The 19175-nt window shown below is 38.5% G+C and overlaps 1 protein-coding gene across 1 annotated transcript in view; it reads left to right on the top strand.

Annotated features, from left to right (window-relative positions):
• Nucleotides 1–19175, top strand: part of GUCY2C (guanylate cyclase 2C (heat stable enterotoxin receptor)) — a 143662-nt gene that overhangs the window by 82489 nt on the left and 41998 nt on the right. The window contains exons 12-19 of the mRNA XM_006888428.1: nt 2944–3049; nt 4847–4909; nt 6063–6134; nt 6679–6783; nt 8771–8857; nt 12694–12826; nt 16403–16540; nt 17412–17500. Coding sequence (XP_006888490.1) covers nt 2944–3049; nt 4847–4909; nt 6063–6134; nt 6679–6783; nt 8771–8857; nt 12694–12826; nt 16403–16540; nt 17412–17500 — 793 coding nt within the window. The remainder of the gene's footprint in view (nt 1–2943; nt 3050–4846; nt 4910–6062; nt 6135–6678; nt 6784–8770; nt 8858–12693; nt 12827–16402; nt 16541–17411; nt 17501–19175) is intronic.

Genomic DNA, 19175 nt, shown 5'->3' with positions numbered 1-19175 from the left:
CCTGTAGATACTAAGGTCACAGGTATCATCATAGTCTCTCAGAAACCAAATCCGAGTGGATATCATCCTAAAAAGGAGGTAAATTACAAAGTAAGATATAGTAGCACAATAGAAACTTATTTTCAATTCTAATCAGCCATTAGAGGTAGAAATGATTTCTTAATGGCCTTAACGATGGTCATTATAAAGAAGTCAAGAAGACATGATGCTGTTCTTACAGTTTTCCTTTACAACTGCTTGTATGAAAAACATGAACAATTTGACATTTTCTAACAAAATACGAATGGCAATTCTGCTGACGCCCAAGAATGTTCTGGTGTGAAGAAGTGAGAATCAGGAGGCCTTCAAGGCTTTAATGTTCATTCTCACTGCTTCCAAGTTTTAGAATCAGAATCAACGGTCCGGCGAAATCGGTGTGCTCAGAGTGGTGTGGCCGTAGACAGAATCAATGGTCTATAATAATATCCTGTTTCATATATACTTAATAGAAGAATATGCCCATGCTGTTAGAAAACAAGAGAAAGAGTAACCCTTTCCTCTCAGGAAATAATAAGGAAGGCATAATGAATGACCATGACAGGTGGAGTAGAAGTTTGTCAAATGACAAAAAAGTAAAAGGATACTCAAAGAAACATGTTGTTGATGTTAGATGCCATCAAGTCAACTACAATTCACAGCAGCTCTATGAACAACAGATGTGAATCTTTCCCTACTCTGCACCATCCTCAAAACTCTGTCATGCTAAAGCTTGTTGTGAGAGGCATTTTGCCAAGCTATCTCATTGAGGATATTCCTCTTTCACTGAACCTCAACCTTCCCCAGCAAGAAGTCTTTTTCTAAGGACTGGCTCCTGACAACATGCCCAAAGTATGTGAGATAAAGTTTCATCATTCTTTTCTCTAAGGAGCACCCTGATCTTCAAGACAAACTTGTTTGTTCTCTTGTCAGTTCATGGGAGATTCAATATTTTTACCAACACCACAATTCAAGGCATCAGTCTTCTGTCTTTCTTATTCACTGTCCAACTTTCAGAGAAAGCAATTTAAAACATTAAGACTTAGATCAAGCACAACTTTGTCTCAAAAATAACATTTTTTTTCTTTAGTACTTTAAAGAGGTCCTAAACAGCAGATTTTCTCAAAGCAGCAAGTCTTTTATTTTTTTACTGCTGTTACATGGATATTGATTGTAGGGATAGATAGACTATAAAGTGCTGATTCGAGGATAGATAATAGATCAGTGGAAAAACAGACCGATTCCAGAATCAAACAAGCGAACATGAAAATTTAGAACATAATAGAAGTCATTACAAGTCAATTGAGAAATGACGTGGGACACAATGCTTTCTAAATGGAAAAGTGAAATAAAAACCGTTAATTACACCATTACATCACAGAAGCAATATCCCATCCCATATGAAAGTTCAAACAGATTAAAGAGAGTTAAGTCAAAAGAGGCAAAAATTAGAATTATGTATTTTAACACATTTGTAGGCAAAAATTATTTGCAGAATATATAAGGAATTAATGTAAACTAACAATGAATGAAATGAATGAAAGGAAAAATAACAGAAGATGGGCACAATCAAGAACAATTTCACATAAGAACTAAAATCAATGGAAAACAGTAGAAAAGATCCAGTCACAACTCCACAGTAAATAATAGCAATGGTAATCAGGACAATGCAAATTAAAACAACCATATGTATATAATTTTTTTTTTGTTTTTTCTGTTGCTGAGATTTTTTTTAAAAATTATGACTTGAGTAAAATTTTACAAAGTATATTTTAAAAATAAATCATTCATGCACATTTTGTTCCATAACATTAATAGAATACATACAATGTCTAATCATCCATTCATTCCACATTGTCTTACCTTCCAATCATCTTAACAAGTGATTATTGTCTATTAATTAAAATCCTACTGTCCCTGCCTCCGCTCCCTAATAATCACACTAGATTGATTCTCTCTGCACAGAAACCTTTCTCTAGGTTTTTTATTTTTATAATATTGGTCTTATACAGTGTTTGTTCTTTTGTGACTGATTTATTTCACTCAACATAATATCCTCGAGATTCATCCATGTTGTGCTGTGTTTCACAAATTCCTCATTCTTAAGTGTTGCATACTAACCGATTGTGAGAATGTGCTGTGGTTTCTCTATGCACATATTTTCAAAAGTAAGGAGATGTACAAGAAATTGGCTAATAGTCTATGATGATAGTCTTTTGATATGAAAGACAATATGATAGACTTTTTCTTTTTGCCTCTTAGGATTTTCTATTTCAATTTTTTTTCTCTTCTATACTTTCTCCACACATTTTTCTCATATTATAAATTCCTGCAGCCCTCAGGTATGGTTGATATTGGTTTTTGTTTTTGTTTTTTGTCAAACATTCTTCTAGGCGGTATAGCACTGGTCTGTGCATTGCTGTACAGAGGTAACTTGTGGTTGCTGTGATGCTAAACACTGTGACACTGGTGTGTCAAATGTGATAATGGTTACTCATGGCGGACAGTGTTTGGTGGAGCTTCCTGATTAAAACAAGCCTGGAAGCAGGAGCAGCATCCACTTCTGAAACGGCTTGTTTAAGGAAAGTCTATGAACAGTGCTCAGGTCTTTTGATCATAGGGTCACTATGAGTCATCTACGATTCAATGGCACCTAACAACAACAATGCAGTAAAGAATACCTTAGTCAAGGGCTAGAGAAAATGAAAGAAAAAGAAAAGAAAGACTCTAAAAGACACCAAAAAACCTAGCAGGTCACTAACACCAGCACTAGCCAGAACGGAGAATGTGAGTTACCACAATTGGGTTAGCCTTTCCCCCTTATCACTTAATTACTTGAGATTAGGATTCTAAATTCTTCTCAGTGTTAAGAAGCTAATGGCACAGATATTAATAAAAGCCTATTGACTAGTTCTATTCCTTTGGCAGAAAATACAAAAAAGATAATGAAATTCGTCAGAAAAAATGGTCTCATATTCCTCCTGAAAAGATCATACCTCTGGAAACCAATGAGACCAATCAGATTAGCCTGACGGTAAGTCCTATCTTACCTACTGAGGGATGTTGGGGCTGAAGCAACTTGCCAGGTATCTGACAAGACCTCAGTAGGAAGGAGAGGAACTGTACAAACCAGGGAGTGTTGTTTTAGAAACCAAAATTTAGATAATTTCTAATTTTCAGTATCCTGTTTTTCCTTGGATTCTCCCTTGATTTAAGTGCTACCTGGTTAAACCCATGAGCACCTCAGCAGAAGCTAAACTGGAATGTATTTAATCACTTTCTTTTTGCATGACATTTAATCTTTAGTATCCCTGTGTCATTTTTTTAAAATCAAAAGGAGAAAGTTGTGTCAAACATCATGCTTGAACTTGATATAATTCATTTCACAGAAATTTCAAACTGTCCTGTAAAGTAAGTGCTAACAAAGATAATAATACATTTTTGGGTTTTAGAACCTTGTTGAAAGACACAGCCCTTCTCAACATTTTCTCTGCCCTTATACCAGAAATCACAACTGGAAGTTCATAAGATCTATCTAGCTTGCTGATGTGTGTGTGTGTGTGTGTGTGTGTGTGTGTGTGTGTGTGTATGCTTCTCATTATAAAGTATGTTCCAAGGTGTAATAAAAAAATCGAGACTATAGTTTCTCTTGATATATCAGATGATCTGGAATGTGTTGCATATAAAAAAGAGCGTGAGGGAGAAAAATAAAAAAAGGAATTGGTCCCAAGAAACGAACAGGCCTTTATTACATGGCCTGAGAGGGATGCCAAATGACCCAGCAACATGGCATGCAGACAAGATCAAAAGGGTGTGCGGGCAGTTTGGGGGGGGTTCCTTTTTATAGGGGTCCTGGGCTTCCTGGAATCTGGCATGTTAATTTAGTTAGGTTTTAGCTTTTTTTTTTTTTATTGTTTGTTTTCTCAAGCTCAGACTCTTATCCATTGTCTGGTCTGGTCCTTGATATGACCAGCTCAGGTGTTATTAAGTTTCTCAGGAAGTGGTCAAGCTTGGGGGTAGTGGGGCAACTGCCATATTCTTCCTTCAGAATGGAAGTCACTACCCAGGGCTGAAGGGGCTTCTCCCCTTAGACTCTTAGTCCTTTTTCTTTATTTGTGCTGTTATTTGATGCTACCAAGCCAAAGGCTGTATAGCCCTATTGTGTCCACTTGCTGTACAGAGGTAACTTGTGGTTGCTGTGAAGCTGAACGCTTGTGACACCAATGTGTCAAATGCATTAATGGCTGCCCATGGTGGGCAGTGTTTGGTGGCACTCCCCAATTGAAACAAGCTTGGAAGCAGGAGTGGCATCCACTTCCATAATAGCTTGCCTCTGGAAACCCTATGAACCTGGAGAAAGGATGCAAGTCATACAAGTGTTGAGGAAATTCATTCATAGGGTTGCTATGAGTCACCTACGACTCGACAACACTTAAGAACAACAAAAGCATTTGAATCTTTAGGTATGAGTGTCCAGTGCATTTTGAAATCCTGCATTATTCCATCCAAACACATACTATGCTTCCATAAGAATGTGTATCTGTAGCTGCAGGTAGAGAAAGAAGAAAGGCATGCTAAGTAAAGAAGATTATAACATTCTCAAGCACATAATTCAGCATGAGAGTGCCAGACAGCCAGGAAGAAGGTATTCTTGGAGTTTCCAGGTGAAGAGAAAGCAGGGTTGATAATAACAGTTTGTCTGGCATTTGCCCAGAGTAATATTGAGCAAATAAGAAATACAGCCTCATTGGCAGAGCTACTCAGCCTTTGACCAGCAGCAGAGAGAATAAAATACGAGATTTCTGGACTAACTAGATTTGTCTTATGATAGATCGACGATGACAAGAGACGAGATACAATCCAGAGACTACGGCAGTGCAAATATGACAAAAAGGTGACTATGGTCTCTCCCACTTCTTGAACTGTCTGTCAGGATATGTTCTGGTCTCCCATTGTTGGTAATGCAATTGTGGCAGTGCCTAGATTCCTCCACGGGACTGCCCAGGTAGGCATTTTCAGGAAACAGCTGGACACTCCCTCAAGGGTCACAAAATCCAGGGGAAATTGAAGGGTAAATAGAACTTAGTGGAAAAGCAGAGTGAAGGAAGAAAAGGATACACGAAAGAGGTTCAGGGCAGCCCAGGCAGCACAGAAATCATACGTTTGCTCATTGCTGAGGGAATAAGACTATCTCTGTATGGAAGTTTTGTATCTTTTCTTCTTTCTTTCCTTTCTCATTCTTTTTGATTCAGATATTTATGAAGAAACATTTAAAACCAAGTCTACTCCATTCATGGTTCTAGAGGCCAGGCATATAAATATAACACTATATAATATAAATACAATACTATTACTGCTTTCAAGAGGTCTCAGTGTAGTGGGAATACAGACACACAAACAAGTGATTATAGTTATGTAGCTCATGACTAATGACATATTTGAGTTTCCATGAACTAACAATTGCCATCCTTTTTTTTTTTTATAAAAAATCTTACTGTTACTAATATACAGTAAGTATAATTTTGTAGCATCTAATTTGCTCGTGTTGTCATTCTCCTGGATTCACTTGCAGATATGTTCAATTTTATTCAAACTTACTACCTTAGAGCAGACAACAGTTTAGTTTACAGTGAAGTTGATATCAGTCCAGGAGTTGTAACAGATAGTTGACCAAAATTTCACTTCTAATTGCAAATGACAATTGAATTGTGTATGGATCTGACAGCTGTTAAAGCTCCCAACTTCCTAAGGCACCAAGGCCAGTTTCTTGTACCAAAAGAAGCATCAGTTGGTAATAGAAAATGAGGTATTCAACTTATATCAGAATTGACAGTGTCCATTTGAACAGAGTTCCGTCATTGTTTGAGACTACCTGTGTAAGTGCTTATGTTACCAAATCAAAGCACCCATTGCCATAAAGTTGATTTGGACTCATACCAGGCAGAGTGGATTTTCCCCTACAAAGTTTCCAAGGCTGTAAATCTTTGTGGATGCACTTATGTTCCTTTATGTGACAACGTATCTTTTAATCCAATTGATTTTTACAGCGAGTGATTCTAAAAGATCTCAAGCACAATGACGGCAATTTTACAGAGAGACAGAAGATAGACTTGAACAAGGTATGCATTCTTTATTTCAAATCCCTACACTTCATTCCACTTTATGTAAGGCCAGGTGTTCCTTAGGGAGCAAGGTGTGACTGGGGATGTTAAAGAGAAACTTTCCAACAAAGAAATGATTGGCTACTGTTGTTGTTGAAAATTCTACCAAGAAATATTTCCAGTGATGTTTGATGGTGCAAAATACTTTTAAAATCTATTCATATGCCTAGAAAGTGACCTTGGTAGACTTTGACAATACTCAAAAGGTTGTATGCAAAATTCCCTACTGACAAAAAGGATGGTACATGATAGGACAGGGTTCATATCTGGTGTTCATAGGATCAGGATGAGTGGTACATGACTCAAGCACACCTAACAACATCAACAACAGCTGACAAAAGTCTGCTGAAAAAAAGATTTAATGCAATGTGAACTAAGAAACAGGCACTAATGTGTCAATTTATTAAGAGCAATGCATCTTCCCCACATCCATATCAACATTAATTATCATTCTGGCATCCCTTTCTGGCTGATTTGCTTTCTAAACAAACCCATGGTTCAGTTGCTTCAGATTGACTACTACAACCTGACCAAGTTCTACGGCACCGTGAAACTTGACTCTATGATCTTTGGGGTGATTGAATATTGTGAGAGAGGATCCCTCCGGGTAAGGAACCATGTTCATTTCCAACTTCCTGGCTGATCATCCATGGGGGGGGGAGTACATTTTTAAATTAAATTAAATGTCAATTAAATGTTTACTCGGTGGAATAATATTAGAGTTATCAAGAAAATTGATGCTTTTCAAACTATTTCACTCAGATTTTATCCATTAGCCCTGTTGTATCTTTACACATAAACAAGCTAAAAAGGGAACAGTTTGAGTTTTAAGGAGAGGGGAAACTGAAGGGAGAAGATTAGTGATAATCACCAAGTTGGTTTTATTTGTCTCAATTTGGTTTTTATTAAAAGGAAAGTGAATGGTCATTATAATTGCACTAAATTAGCATCAGGAGACTTGTGTCTTATTTTATTTTATTTTATTATTTTGTGTGTGCATGTACCATCAAGTGGGATCTGACTGGTACAGGAGGATATTGTCCCTCCTTCTCCAGCAGAGCATCTGGTGGATTTGAACCACATACCTCTGGGTTGCAGTACAGCATCTTGCCACTAGGCCACCAGAGATCCCTTAGGAGACTTGTTTCTAAGTCTTGCTTCTGCTACTCTCTAAATTCTTCTCTTTCCTCTGTGAGGGAGTGAGGACAGGGTAGGAGCTGGATGTTAGGTGTTCTGGCTGACCGAAGTAGAAAGAATCAAGGCAAGTCTGAGCGAAGTTCTTGGGCATTGTAAAGGCAAGAATATTAAATCCTTGTGTAGTTCAGACATGCAGGCATAGCTGGTAGACAGGAAACAGTGTCAGAAACAAGCTTGGAATGACTAAAGGGAGGAATAGAAAGGAATCCGTGACAATTGCTTCAAGGAAAAGAAGATGTTAACACTTCACCTTGAACAATGTCTTATGTGTGTTAAGCAATCTTTCAGGTGATTTTGGGTAGAGTGACCATATAGTTTATCATGATACTTTCAATAGTGAAGGGAAGATTGTAATAATTTCTAAGATGGTGCTCCTTGGAAGCAAGGATAGTGAAACTTCATCTCACATACTTAGTTATGTTATTAGGAGGGTCTCTGGTGGCTTAGTGGTAAGGAATTGTGCTCCCAACCGAAGGTACGTGGTTCCAACTCACCAGGTGATCCATGGGAGAAGGATGAGCAGTCTCCTCCTGTGCAATTTATTGCCTCTGAAAACTCACTGGAGAGTCAGGTATAAGGAGATTCCAACTCAATGGTGTTCAACAACAACAATAGTCCACAGAAAAGGCCATCATGCTTGGAAAGGTGGAGGGTCAGTGAAGGAGGTGAAGAGCTTCAATGAAATAGACTGACACAGTGACTGTAACAATAGGCTCAGAGTATGACAGAGATGGTCAGGATAGGACAGGATAAGGCAAGGTTCAGATCCATTGTTCTCAGGGTCCTTATGAGTTGTAGTCCACCCGATGGCATTTAACAACAATAAGTGCAACAAAACTAAGTTGATAATAAACCTAAGCCTAATGAATGTACTTCCTAATATCAAATTCCTCTTTTAAAATGCTAATTCCATTTGGATGAGACAAGATACCTGATTCAGATGTTAATCAGGCTCACAAGTCTAGCATTCAGACAGGGGTTACTCATTCCTTTACTCCTGATGGAAGAACTGGGAGCCAGAACTTGGAATGGTACAGGTACCTCCTGTCTATCTTGTGGTGAAGCCACCTGAAACTTCTTATTTGGTAGAGAAAAGAAATGTTTGTGGTCCCCAGGCCTCGTGGTTGATGTTGTTGTGTGTCACAGAGTCAGAACTGACCCATAGTTGACCCTCTGGTAGGTTTTCAGAGGCACTTAATCACATGGGAGGAGATTGCCCATTCTCCTCAGGCAGAGCAGTGGTGGCCTCCAACTGTGTGCCTTCAAGTTTGCAGCATAGTTTCTTGTTACTAGGCCACCAGAGTTCCCAGACCTCATGATGAGGAAATAATTATTTATTTCCCTTCAATATATTTTCTTACAGTAACTCATCTTCTTTTTATTCCCCTCCTACTCAGGAAGTTTTAAATGACACAATTTCCTACCCTGATGGAACATTTATGGATTGGGAATTTAAGATATCTGTCTTGTATGACATTGCTAAGGTAAGACACACACGCACGCATGCGCACACATACACTGAAAATCAAATAAAGGAAAATAGATGTAGTTTTAGGTATACAGGCATTTTCATCTGTAAAAATGATAATAGTATGAGCAGCACAGCGGCGGGCTGAGAGGCAGTGCCAGAGCAAGCCAGCTTCATGAAGTCTCTGTGCGCGCGGATGCCCACAGGCACCCAGCATGAGCCCTCCCTGCCGCCAACATGCCCAAGAGGAAGGTCAGCTGGGCAAGGGTGCCCAAGAGGAAGGTCAGCTTGGCAAGGCTGCGGTGAAGGAGGAGCCCAAGAGGAGATCAGCAAGGCTGTCGGCTAAGCTGCCTGCAAAAATGGAAATGAAGCCCAAAAAGACAGCAAGAAAGGAGAAGTCTTCTGACAAAAAGTGCAAACAAAAGGGAAAAGGGAAGCAAAGGGAAAACAGGCTGAAGTGGCTAACCAAGAAACTAAAGAAGATTTACCTGCAGAAAATGGAGAAACTAAAAACAAAGAGAGTCCAGCCTCTGATGAAGCAGAAGAAAAAGAAGCCAAGTCTAATTAACATTTGTCTACCATGTCTTATCAGTGGTCTCTGTATCTCCTTTCTTGTACAATCCAGAGGGATATTTTTATCAACTAGTAGCTCTGGAAACATTTTTAAGAAGAAGGAAATCCCACTTCATCCCATTTTTAAGTATAAATTTTTTTCCCCCTTTTTTGTGTAAAAATTTTTTAAGAGGTGAGATCATTTGCTGGTTGCTTATTTCTTGGTACAACCAGAAAATGTGGGATGTTAAAATTGTGTGTCGGGGGTGTTGGATATCAGTGTAACATTCCATGGGGAAAGGGGACAGTTTTTATATCCCATAATACATAGTATACTTAATGACAATTTGGAGTCATAGTCATGCATTTATGACTTGAACATTTTAAATTAAGTCTATTTTCCATGTTTTTTAGATATATAAATTAGAACATTGTTTAGTAAAATTTCTTCTTAAACATAATCACTCCCTTTTCGTGGCTTTCTCCCTGTCAGAACTATGTGGATTCTGTAACATCTTTGGTCTTGGTAGTCCAGTTTTCCTAATAACTTTGTTATGTGCTGTGAATGGTTGAAAATATGAATATGTAATGTGTGTGATAGTAAATTGTGAATTAGTGGGACTTAATGATATGACAGTTTGTCAACAATTGAAGATACTGGTACTTATTTTCTTCTTTATGAAAACTTTCCTCCAAATTTAAAGCTGGAAGGTCGCTGGAATTTAGAAAAGAATTATAACTACATGGCTTTTCAGATTTTGGTACGTGCATTAAGAATTGTGTACAGGTTGTTCATAATGTCTCTGTACTGGCCCTTAAAACAACCAATAAAATATAAATCATGAAAGAAAAAAAAATTATAATAGTACCTACATCACGGCGCTGTTGTAAGGAACTTAGAAAATAATATATGTAAATATTCAATAAATGTTATCTTATATGTTGTTACTGAATATCATCAAGTTGGAACCGACCCATAGCAGATCCTCCAGCAGGTTGTCAGAGGCAGTTAATCTCACTGGAGGAGATTGTCCATCCTTTTCCTGTAGAGCAGCTGGTGGATTTGAACTGTGTATCTTCAGGGTTGCAGCACAGTTTCTTACCACTAGGCCACCAGAGCTATATGCTACCCTATTATTCCTCTTCTTTGTTAGAGTGCATGTTCTTATAGATTTGCTTTTGTTGTTACATGATGTGTAGTTGGAACTGCCTCATAGCCAATCCTCTAGCAGGTTTTCAGAGGCTGTGAATTGGATGGAAAGATACTGCCTATCTTTCTCCCTTAGAGAAGCTGGTGAATTTGAACTGCCTGCCTTTGAGTTGGCAGTGCAACTCCTTACCACCAGGCCACCCAGAGTACCCTTACAGATTTGCTAGGTATCAAAATTATGTAAATTTGGTTAAGGAGGACAGCACAATACTCAATTTTTTAAGAGAAAATGTTAAGGACAGGCAAAAAGGACAGACATCTGGCAAAAAGTAATGGTAAATCTGGGCTTGTTATATTATCACATCTAATACAAAAAGAAAGTTGTTGTCGATAAAAAGGACCTCATTAAAAATGACAAATACTTAGTCCTGAGACGAACGGTGTGATTCTTGTCTAAAATCTCCAGAAAATCACATATGATCAAAATCAGGGAGAAGGGGGAAAGTTACAATGGCCTAATTGGTAAGTGATTGAACTTCCACCTTCCTTCAGGGGACCAGAGCTTGATTCTTGTCCAGTGCACCCTTACTCAGTCTCCACACACATGCCAGTGGACGTTTGCATGGTGCTAAGACGCTAACCAGGCTTCAGAAGAGCTTTCATACTAATATAGACTAGGAAGGATGCCCAGAGATCTGCTTTCAGAAATCAAACAGTGAAAACCGTATAGATCACAACAATCTGATCAGACTGGCAACTGACCATGAGGCTGGCAGGGAATCAGCAAGCAGTTTTTCATTACGTTGTGACAGCGCTTAGATAAAATGAGTCAAGAGGATGGCTAAGCACAATTTCTGCGATGACATCTTTGACCACGAGAGGGAGGCACACCAGCAAAAACCAAAACTCAAGCTTCCTCTTTCATGGCCTTGGTAAGACATGAGTCTTCATTTTAAGAAATAATGTAACCTGCCCTCTATCTACGGAGTCCTGGTGGCATAACCCATAGGGAGTTGCACTGATCCAAAAGTGGAGCCTGTGTGGCAGTTCAAATCCTCCTAGTGGCCCCACGGGAGAAAGATGGGCAATCTCTACCTTTGCAATTTACTGTAAGTTGATTTGGACTTGACAGCAATTAGTTGAGTTGAGTCATTATCAAATTAATGAACTCTGGTAGCATAGCCCATAGAGAGTTGAGCTGTTATCCCAAAAGTGGAACCTCTCTGGTGTTTAAATCCTCCAGCTGCTCCATGAGAGAAGGATGGGCCCTTTGCTCCTGTGTGATTTAAAGCCCACTGAAAAGTCAGCTTTGAGTCATTTCTGACTCCACGGCAATGACTTTGATGTTTGTATTTCCCTCTCTACCTTCAAAAGGCAAAGCCTTAATCTTCCTATGTTTAATTGAAGTAGCTCAAGATAAGAAACATAGTCAATGTCACAGAACAAATAAGTGGTAGTTTTTGTTGTTGCTATATGTCACCCAGTAGGTTTTCGGCTCAGAGCAATCTCACAGGTTTCTAGGTTGTAGCATTTACAAAAGCAGATCACCAGGCCTTTCTCTGTGGGTGGATTCAAACCATCAACCCTTTGGTTAGTATCTGCATGCTTAACCATTTTACCACCAAGGATTTGTAAATCCAAACACTCTTTTTAAAAAAAATATCTTCTTTTGAGCTTCTAGAATATACCTTTTTGAAATGGTTAACACTATTTTCCAGTAGAATCAACCTGTGCTGCATACTATATAACTGTCTAACCAGAGTCTTTAGACAATTGCACTTTTTACTGTGCTGCCTGATTAGAATCCAAAACGAGATACAGTGTTTAGTTTAATATTAGGGTGTTAATAGTAGTTCAGTAATAAAATGAATGGGGCCAAATGACAAATACTATTGTATGACTCTATCTAAGATTCAACACAGTGATGGAAGCAATGGTCTCAAACAGGCCAGGGATGGGAAGGGTGGCGCAGAACAGAGCAGGATTCAGATTCATGGTTCTTAGGGTCATTACAAGTCATAACTGACTCCATAGCACCTAACAGCAACATGTGCTGAAATGTTTTACAAAGAATTTACCTCTTTTTTAAAATAATCAATAGCTGAAGAGTCTCACATCTCTTTGTTCTCCTGTCATCTGAAAAACTGTAGGGGATGTCGTACCTGCACTCCAGTAAGACAGAAGTTCACGGGCGTCTGAAATCCACTAACTGTGTAGTGGACAGCCGAATGGTGGTGAAGATCACTGATTTTGGTTGCAATTCTATTTTACCGCCAACAAAAGGTCTGTAATGAATGAAAGTTTCACTAGTTTCCCACTTGTTTTCTGTTTCCTCATAAGCTCATGTAGATCCTTCAGGAAATGGTGATGCTGAATCTGAAACAAACAGTTGGAGCCATGAGATGCAGCAGCAAGCTCATCTCTAGCACTTGTCGCTGTCTATGTTCATCAAGGGCCTCTTGAATAGAACAGATGAGCACAGGGTTTCCTGCATCTGTTTGTCCCTTGTATATCTGTGAGAAATTTTGAAAAAACTTAGACGCTAGTGGAAATGGAACTAGCTGTATAAAACACAGCTGGTTAAAGCAGAAAGCTCTGAGAAGCATCCTCACTTTGGAAAAGCAGTTAAGAAACTCAGAGGGGCTAAGACTTACCAGAGAGGACAGCAGGCAATACAGAAGTCTTGTGTTAAAATATTAGATACCATCAGTTTCTCTTCAACTCCTACTTTCCTAACAGTAAAATAAGGGAGCTTTGGTGACCTAGTGGTAAAGAATTGTGCTGCCAACCCAAAGGCAGGAGGTTGAATCCACCAGTAGCTCCAAGAGAGAAATATAGGTAATTTCTCCCCATGCAATTTACCGCCTCTGAAAACCCATTGGAGGGTTTTCAGCACTACTAGTCAGTTCCAACTCAATAGCATATAACAACAGCAACGACATCAGTAAAACATATTCCGTTCTGGAATGTTGTAAGGGTAAGAAAAAAGGTTAGACAAAGAAAATAAAGTGTAAAAACTTTTCTTGAATGTTTACCCTATTCTTTATTATAACTTGGCATAGGAAAGACTCACAAATTTAGCACTGATGCTTCAGAAGCCTACCTAGATCCAAAAATTAAACTCTGCTTCAAATTCTGCTTTTTAATCTTCTAATTTATCCTTATTCAATAAAAGAAAAATAGTAATTTAACCTTATCTCCGAACTCATACCAATATAATAGGGGACCCAATCCAATAAGTACTTGTCAAAGACCTACAGGTGTGCCAGGCATGACTCATGGTTCACCATGTAGAAGAACAGATTTTCCTTATTAAATTATTCATTGTGACACAAATGAAAGTGAATTACAAGTCAAATCCTACTCTCCTGAATATCACTCAGTGGTACATACCTGTGGTGCAGTGGTTAAGTACATAGTCACTCCATGTGGCAATTGACTTCCATAAACATTCAGCCATGGAAAAATCTATGAGGCAGTTCCTAGATTCTATCCTAAGGGGTGGGTCACTGTGAGTCCAAATTTAGTTGACAGCAATAGAATTTACGTTGTCAGATACCAGGAGGTTTAGCATAAGAAAATGGATTTATGTTTTCTACAGCCTCAACAACCACAACAACCTCAGTCCTTTAGGACACATTGTACATAAATCACAATTTACATATATTTATAGGAAAAATTCCCAAAAACAATGATTAGAGAATGGATTGTAGAAAACATTTCTCATCATTTGGATATCACTGCACTAAAGACAGACATCCAAAAAAATTTCAAGGGGATCTTGAAAAGTTTCCAGGGGATAATGAGTTAATTATATGCTCCTGTTATTAATAAATAAGGTATGAGATAGCAGTCCAAAATATACAAACTAATAGGAACCTAAAACACCTAGTAGCATTCACTTCTGTGAAGTATATTAGATGTATAGTAGTTAGGAGTGAAAAGACTCTAGAAAAATGAAATAAATGTATAAAATATATACATAAAAAATGTCTATAGTAAAATATAAAAACTACCTCTCTGAGTCAAATCCAGCAGCTCTGAGGGAGGAAATGTGGGCAATCTCTAGGGCAGTTAAGAGCCTCAGAAAGCCAATGTAGGGTCAGTTATGAATAGGTTCCTACTTAATGGAAATACACTTTTAGGTTTATAATTTTTTAAAACTTGTGTGGAAACAAAACAAAACACCTCTGAGGAAGCTAGATGACTTGGAGAATGCCTGGAAAATAATAATGATAATCTATTTTCTTACCTACACTGTGTTAATTTATCTAGCAAATATAAGTAAAAAATGTACATGTATTGATTTATAAGATTTTCACAGGTTCACCCATTATGCATTGTAAAAAAAAAAACAAAACCAAAACAAGCCCCAACCAACCAAACCCACTGCCACCACATTGAATCCAACTCACAATAACCTTTTTGGATGGGATGTTATTGTGGCTATGTGCCCTCGACGCAGAACCTGTGCATAGCTGACTCTCCAGCAGGTTTTCAGAGGCAGTAAGTCACAGAGGAGGAGACTGCCCATCTTCTTCCAGAGAAGCAGGTGGTTCACTTGAATCACTCGCTTTTAGGTTGGCAGTGCAACTCCTTGCATCTAGACCACAAGGACGGAACTGCCCAGTGTGGTTTCCAAGACTGTAGTTTTTGTGGAAATAGATAATCATTTCTATATCCTATAGAGTGATTAAGAGGTTCAAACTCCTGGCTTTTTGGTTTGAAGCGCTTCAGCCATTGTGCCTCCAGGGCTCCTTACTATGCCTCCTATAAGCTATTAAATTCCTCAGCCTCTCACATTCTCTTGAATTTAGTTAGCCAATATTTATTGAGTACTTATTATATCAGACTGAAAAACAAAGCCAGTTGCTGTCAAGTTAATTCTAGCACATGCTGATTCCACGCAGAGTAGAACTGGGCTCCACAGGTTTACGTGAATAAGACTTTCTTTCAGAAGCAGATTGTTAGGGATTTCTACGCAGGAGCCTCTGGGTGTGTTCAAAATGACAACTTTTAATTAGGAGCCCAAGTCTTAAGTATCACCTAGGGAGCACTACTTATTGTATCCCAGTGTCTAGTCTAGGTAGGCCTCAAGTGTCTTGAGAACTATAATACAAAACAGTTTGAGAAGATACTATTTAACCTCATCCACATCTTGACATTGTTAATGTTGTTGATTGCCTTCAAGTGGAGCATGACTCATAGGTGCCCTAAGAACAAAAAGCCTGAAGCATTTCTATATCTATCGTCGTTTATTAAAGTTCATAGTCTCCAGAGGCATGTTGTTTAGGAAGTGGATGCCACTCCTGCTCCCAAATATTTATTTCCACATATTGTAGTTAATGTCAAAGATTAAAAAAAATTCACAAAGCACATAGACTGACATGGGGTAATCAGCAGATAGGGAAAATATGGGAATAATTTGTTTCCAACAAGCCAGAAATAATACAATTAGCAAGCTTAAAAAATTACATAAAAGTTGTTCAAAGTTATAAAAAAATGAAAGAAATAGATGACATAACACAGTGTGAAAATATAAGGGGAAATGGTATTTTGGAGAAAGTAAACACTCCAAAATACATCTTGTAAAATGCTCAGTGGACAATTGGAACCAAAATTAAATATAGCTCAAGAGAACCTTGACAAACAGAACCAGATCAGTTAGAAAAGACAGAAGTCTTGACATTACATTCCCTTAAAAGGTAAGTGTATATTCACCAGTATTAGCATAAATTCATCAAGTGTTTGAGACCATGTAAATTCAAAGTAGGTGCTATGAGGAGTTACAGAAGTAGGTTAATGACCGATGGACCTCTCACAGCCCTCTGTTTTCACTCTCCATGGCTTAATGCTCAGACCTGTGGACAGCCCCAGAGCAGCTTCGCCAAGCCAGCATCTCTCAGAAAGGAGATGTGTACAGCTATGGGATCATAGCCCAGGAGATCATCCTGCGGAGAGAAACTTTCTACACACTGAGCTGTCGGGACCAGAAGGGTAAGTCTGAAACCCTTCAACTGCTCCCACTGGGGACCAACTGACCTGCACCTTAGGCTGGCTGGGACACTAACACATTTGTGACGGCATCTCAGTTCTTTTGTTTGCAAAAGTAATGGCATATGTACACCTCATATTTCACAGAGTAATTAAAAGTATTAAATGGCAATGTGAATGTTGGAGTGCTTTAAGAGCATAAGAGTCTATTGCCAGGTATTATTATTCCCCCCCCCCCAGGTATTAGCAATATTATTGTTAATGAATCTGCCCTTACAATTTCAGAAAGTCCCCAGGATTCCATGATGGTAAATGTATTTAGTGCTGGAATGTGATCATTCTAGTGGATGAACATATATATTTTAGTTCTTACTAATATTATATTTACATTTTTTGTCCCATATCATTTCCAAGTTGTTGTTGTTGATTGCCTTTGCGTCGAGCATGACTCATACCCAATGAACAAAAGGCCTGAAGCCTTTCGATAACTATTGAAATTTTAAAATCCTTAATTTTATTCATTTAATCCTCACTTAGTGAACATGTATTATGTGATAGCTCTTTAATTGTCTAGTGTTGGTTGGGAAGTAGAGAGATAATTAAGGGAGATAGGACAAAGGTTTGGTAGAGAAAACCTACTGACAAAGTGGAGTCAGAGCTAAATTTTAATGAATTAGGAGTTTAAATGAAGGTAACCCCCTAGGTGTAAGTAGGTATAAGACTGCTTTACCTGATGGCTGGCTAATTTATTCCTGCAATGTATGTACCTACTGAGTGCTGACCTTCTCTGAAACACTCTGGATAGATGAACTCTATTAGTGCTACATTTCAGCTGCATTCTCTCTTTTAATCTGAATTACTCTCCTTCCTTCAGAGAAGATTTTCAGAGTAGAGCATTCCAAAGGAGTGAAGCCTTTCCGCCCAGATCTGTTCCTGGAAACAGCAGAAGAAAAAGAGCTGGAAGTGAGTGCATCTTCCTTGCTTTTTTGTCCGCTGTACTTGCTATAATACCTTACCACTAACTTGGTAGCTTAAAATACAGACGATATTTTCGGTCATAGTTCTAGAAGACAGAAGTACAAAAATCAGGCTCACTAGGCTAAACTCAGTGTCAGCAGGGGCAGCTTTGTCTGCAGGTGATTGTTGTATGCCTTGAGCTGGAACCATAGCTGACTCCAGTGGTTTTCTGAGACAGAAATTACCCATTCTGGTGGCAACTGGCATGCCATAGCTTATGGTTTCATCAGTTCATTTTCTACCTCTGCAGTAACATTGCCATCTCCTCCTCTGTCTACCCCCACCCCCCTATCTCTCGCTTTTAAGGATGCTTGTCATTGCTTTTAGGGCCCAGTGAGATAATCCAGGTTAATTTCCTCATTTAAATATACTTTTCTTAACCATCAAATTCTGTCTTAGTTATCTAGTGCTGCTATAGCAGAAATACCACAAGTGGGTGGCTTTACCAAACAGAGGTGTGGTCACTCACAGTTCAGAGGCTAGAAATCTGAATTCAGGGGGGTTGACTTTAGATAGAAGGTTTTCTCTCTATATTCAGTTTAGGAGAAGGTCATTTTCCAGTATGTATGTGTTCAGCATTCCTTGGAAATCTCCATGTGTCTTGACATTCATCTTCCCCTAGAGAGAGGATAGTCAGACCTGAGGCAAGACTTCCACTCCTGGCTCTTCTTTCTTGATGATACAGAGGTCTCTCTCTTCTTGCTTCTCTTTCTTTTTATCTCTTTTAAGACAAAGTATGAAGTTCCTAGAAACTCCCCTACTTCAACTCAGGGCTGTGACCTGAGTAAGAGTGGTGACTTAAGTTAGGTTTATGAATTACAATGCAATTCTGTTTCGTTAATAAAACAAATATAACGTATCCTTAAAAACCACAAACAGAAGATTTCAAATATATATTGAGGATAATCACACCATATATAAGTCATAGACTTGCTGACTGTGTAAATCATAAAGTATGGACAACATTGAGAAGAATGGCAATTCCAGAACATTTAGTTGTGCTCAGAAAGATAGACCAAGAAGTAGTCATCTGAACAGAACAAGGGGTTACTGCATGGTTAAAATTCAGGAAAGCATACATAAGGATTATATCCTTTCACTACACTGTATCTGTATGATGAGTAAATGATACAAGAAACTGGACTATATAAAAAACATGACATCAAGAAAAGGAAGACTCATTATATACAAATAGTAAAACTTTGCTTACTGAAAGCAAGAAGATTGAAAACACTTCTAGATGAATATCAAAGACTACAGCCTTCAGTATCGATTAAATAGCAACATAAAGAAAACGAGTCATGCAACTGGAACAGTAAGCAACATCATGCTAAACAGAGATGAATTTAAAATTGCCAAGGATTTAATTTTATTTGGATCAACACTTAATGCCTGTGGAAGCAGTAGTCAAGAAATCAGATAGCATATTGCAATGGGAAAATCTTTTGCCAAATACTTTTTTGAAGTGGTAAAAAGCAAAGTTGTGGGGAGCTCTGGTGGTCTAATGGCAAGGAGCTGCAACTACAATCACAGAGGCGCACGGTTCGAATCCACCAGATGCTCTGCCGGGGAAGGAGGGACAATCTCCTCCTATACCAGTCAGATCTGATCTGACGGTACA

This window comes from Elephantulus edwardii, unplaced genomic scaffold (genome assembly GCF_000299155.1).
Source record: "Elephantulus edwardii isolate Elephantulus edwardi_28Jun2011 unplaced genomic scaffold, EleEdw1.0 scaffold00067, whole genome shotgun sequence".
NCBI classification, from domain to species: Eukaryota; Metazoa; Chordata; class Mammalia; order Macroscelidea; family Macroscelididae; genus Elephantulus; species Elephantulus edwardii.
The sequence above is the reverse complement of the archived record's forward strand: the minus strand, read 5'-3'. Positions and strand labels throughout refer to the sequence as shown.